Source organism: Cupressus sempervirens, chromosome 10, assembly GCF_028749045.1.
Source record: "Cupressus sempervirens isolate cs-2001-9-10 chromosome 10, ASM2874904v1, whole genome shotgun sequence".
Taxonomy (NCBI): Eukaryota; Viridiplantae; Streptophyta; class Pinopsida; order Cupressales; family Cupressaceae; genus Cupressus; species Cupressus sempervirens.
The window spans coordinates 832,141,598-832,145,068 of record NC_143127.1 but is presented as its reverse complement, the minus strand read 5'-3'; the positions used below and the strand labels follow the sequence as shown (position 1 = coordinate 832,145,068).

At 32.3% G+C, this 3,471-nt stretch overlaps 1 protein-coding gene across 1 annotated transcript; it reads right to left on the bottom strand.

Annotated features, from left to right (window-relative positions):
- Positions 1–805: 805 nt before the first annotated feature.
- LOC149536560 (putative UPF0481 protein At3g02645) lies at positions 806–2,440 on the bottom strand. The gene is made up of 2 exons (XM_089803982.1): positions 2,245–2,440; positions 806–2,124 (listed from the first exon to the last, which is right to left on the bottom strand). The coding sequence occupies exon 2, from the start codon at positions 2,067–2,069 to the stop codon at positions 1,134–1,136; it is 936 nt and encodes a 311-aa protein (XP_089660108.1). The 5' UTR covers positions 2,070–2,124; positions 2,245–2,440; the 3' UTR covers positions 806–1,133.
- Between the last annotated feature and the right edge of the window lie 1,031 nt (positions 2,441–3,471).

Genomic DNA, 3,471 nt, shown 5'->3' with positions numbered 1-3,471 from the left:
CAACCAATACGGGGATGAGGACCAAAAAAAAATTAAAAATCATACCTTTGGTTGAAAATTTTGGTAAAAAAACAAGTGCAAATGTACTAGTGATGAAATAATTGAGATCACTAGACGTGAGGGTAGCCCTAATATTTTGAAGGTAGTCAAATTAACTTATACTGAACAACCCAACACTCGAAATAAAGTCTACAGATAGTAGGAGAATTGGCGAATATTCTGCTGCTACCGAAGGTGAATCAATGGGTTATAGGTAAATCTTGGTTACTGGCTTTCACCAATATGAACATACATGTATCATCATTGAAAGGATAAACAAAAACACATGAAATAACTATGAACACATGAAATAATTGAGTATCAAGTAGCTCATCAAATATATCAATTGAATATGAAATAACATCTAGATCAAATCTGGTAACCAAGTTCCACAATTATAAAACTGATCTAAAAGAATCCGACAATCCAACATGAAAAGTAAACTAGGGATAGGCATTACAATCTTTAACAAAAATTCATATATGAACTTTTATTCTATATTCTTATACTTTTCTTCTAATATCGTATTTTTGAAATTATGTTATATTAGAAAATATAATTAAGTTCAATACAAAGTTATAATGTACCTTAAATCAAAATTGAATTATATATATATATATATATATATATATATATATATATATATATATATATATATATATATATATATATATATATATATATATATATATATATATATATATATATATATATATATATATATTTGTGATCCCCAAACATCATATTCTCTATTCCAAACACAAGGAAATTAAAGAGTGCCTCCTCCATTTCAAGATAAAAAAGTATTGTCAACCATACAATTATATTGACACCTTAAAATTTTACTTAACAGCCATGCATGACCGTCAAATCCAAACCATTCCTTGGGATTTCCGAATGCAATTGGGAGTTGTCATTCGTTACAGGGCTTCAAAGATCTCCAAGGCCATTTGGTATTCCCTATGGAATAACACTATCTCATATCTCCTTTGCGAGCTATTTATGGAATCACATAATTTAACACCCAGGCACACACAATCCAAACAGAAGTTAAGGAAAGCAAACTGAATTAATCAGAGCAAGGTGGGTTTCGATCAAGAGTTGTTCTGATTCTCTAAAAATGTCTTGACTATAGGCAAAAGGGTGGGTACAGCAGCCCCCAGAGCAAGTACGATTGCCCAAAATATATAAAAGTTCCTGAGAAGCCTGGGATGCCTGATCAAATATCGTTTCAATTGTACCAATCGTCGGTTATTATACCACTTATTCAGATCCTGTTTTACCTTGGCAAACGGGTCTTCCTGAACATCCTGCAAATTGAGTCCCTTGCACAGCCCATTGAACAAGTCGGTGACTTCATCATCTGTTCCCATGGAACTCTGAATGATCCCTTCCCTCCTTAGCACTGCCACATCTTTTTCTCCCTCAATCAAGGTATTCATCAGCAATACATAATATGAGACATGCTTCGTACTTTTTGGGCGGCACACCTCCATGGCCATCAGATTCCTCAAGATCATCTCTGAGGTATCCGTGATAAAAACTGTGGGCAGAGAAAGGGTTTTCTGCTTGAAACATATCTTCTTCTTCGATGGGACTCCATAATAAGGCTTGAACTTCACACCAGAATCGAAGAGCTCTGAGGCCGAGCCCTTTATAAATATATTGAGATCCCGGTCATCTTTGGCCTTTTTGTTAGTCTTATTTTTCGATTGCTCTGGTTCTTGATCCCTGCTTTCATCCTCTCTGTTCTTGTCACTCTGTTTTTTCGATAGCCCCTGTTCTTGATGTCTGCTTAAACAGTTTTTTATGGGAAAGCAAACATCAGAAGAATGTTTTTGCAGTTCTTGTTGGGGTTTACTCTCCTCCCGCTGAGCTAAGTATTCTTCTGTCACAAAGCAATGGAACAGTCCCAGGATGTGTTTATATTTCTCCAGATCCCCAATTTGTTCAAACGAATCTGGGTTTTCCTCGGTGGGGAATCCTCTTGGAAGGAAAGGATGAATTATTGAAACGATTTCACAAATCATTGGTTTCTTGGTTTCATTTTTACTCCTGATCACTATTATCTTCGTCTTTCAAATCCTAAAAGCAATTCTTTTGATATAGTTCACGATAACAATTTGCAAGTTCCAAACTATATATAAATAAAATAAAAGGAGATAGACTGTCAACATAATAAAAAATAATGGAAATCAATCGTACCATATTCTAACTCAGACGCCTCAGCTTTGAGCAGACTGCAAAGGCAAACACCAACTGATTGGCAATAAACAAACCCACATCCAATTTATGAAGTTTCCAGCGGAATTACGCGTCATACATTCCCTTTATTCTCTTGTAGTTGCCCAATTTTACTTTAACAAGGGATTCGGAATTCCGAGGCCCGGTTTGCTTTCTCTTTCGACTGCTTTAATCAAAGGTTATGCCAAAGTGAGCTAGAATGATAGACACACTCATTTTCCTCCATTGATATTTCCACTGATTGCTGGAAGAAACTTGCAACTGGTACAACTCGTGCTTCTTGCCCTTAAATCTGTCGGGCGTGGAGCCTTTGTACGTTTCGTTTCTTTCAATATATCACTGAACAATTGGCTTTAAGTACTATGATGATTAGACGGACTAGAATAATTCGTAATCATGTTCATTCTTTCTTTAATGTTGTGTTTAGTGAAAAAATGCAAAATAAACAAGAGTTCTTATAGAGCTAGAGTCCCTGTCTTATGGGACATAGTGTACTGTGCAACAACATTTTAATAGAATTGTGCAATTGTTGAAGATTGTTTTGGTGTGAGCTTAAGATATGTAAAAGATGAAGAATCATGTACTTTTGAATTATTTTTTAGAATATTGCAATATAAATTCAATTTGCAATTGACAAAAAGTATAGAATTTTGAAAAAAAAAAGGATCACAATCTACAATTTGTTTTTATGGCTCATGGTTGATGACTTCAAATTTAAAGAATTTGATTATTTAGTTGCAGTTATTATGTACGCTCCTTTATATTTTCATCTTGATGACTAATTATGCTACATGTGATTCTAAAAGTTAATGTAGAAAAAATTAATCTAGACATTGTGAAAACTTCAAAATTTTAATTGAAATGTGCTTAAGAATTTCACAAAGTACTTTATTTTACAATTTATTTTTTATAAATTAATACTATTTTCTTAAATATAATTATTGTAGTCACTATTTTTTAAAACATAGAACAACAATGAGTAACATTTCTTCAAAATATTGAAACCAATCACAAAGCTAAATATAAATAATGAAAATATTAATTATTTTATGAAATACATTAATATATAAATAAAAAATAAACATATATAAAAAAATTAATTCTATTATTTAGTTGTTCTTAAAACTATTAAAAATGTTCTAATTCTACAATATTAGTTAGAATATGAGATTTTAGAGTTTAAAATAA

Bases quoted from the DNA above. Each gene is read 5' to 3' on its own strand.
- LOC149536560 (XM_089803982.1), bottom strand. From the start codon at position 2,069: ATGATTTGTGAAATCGTTTCAATAATTCATCCTTTCCTTCCAAGAGGA.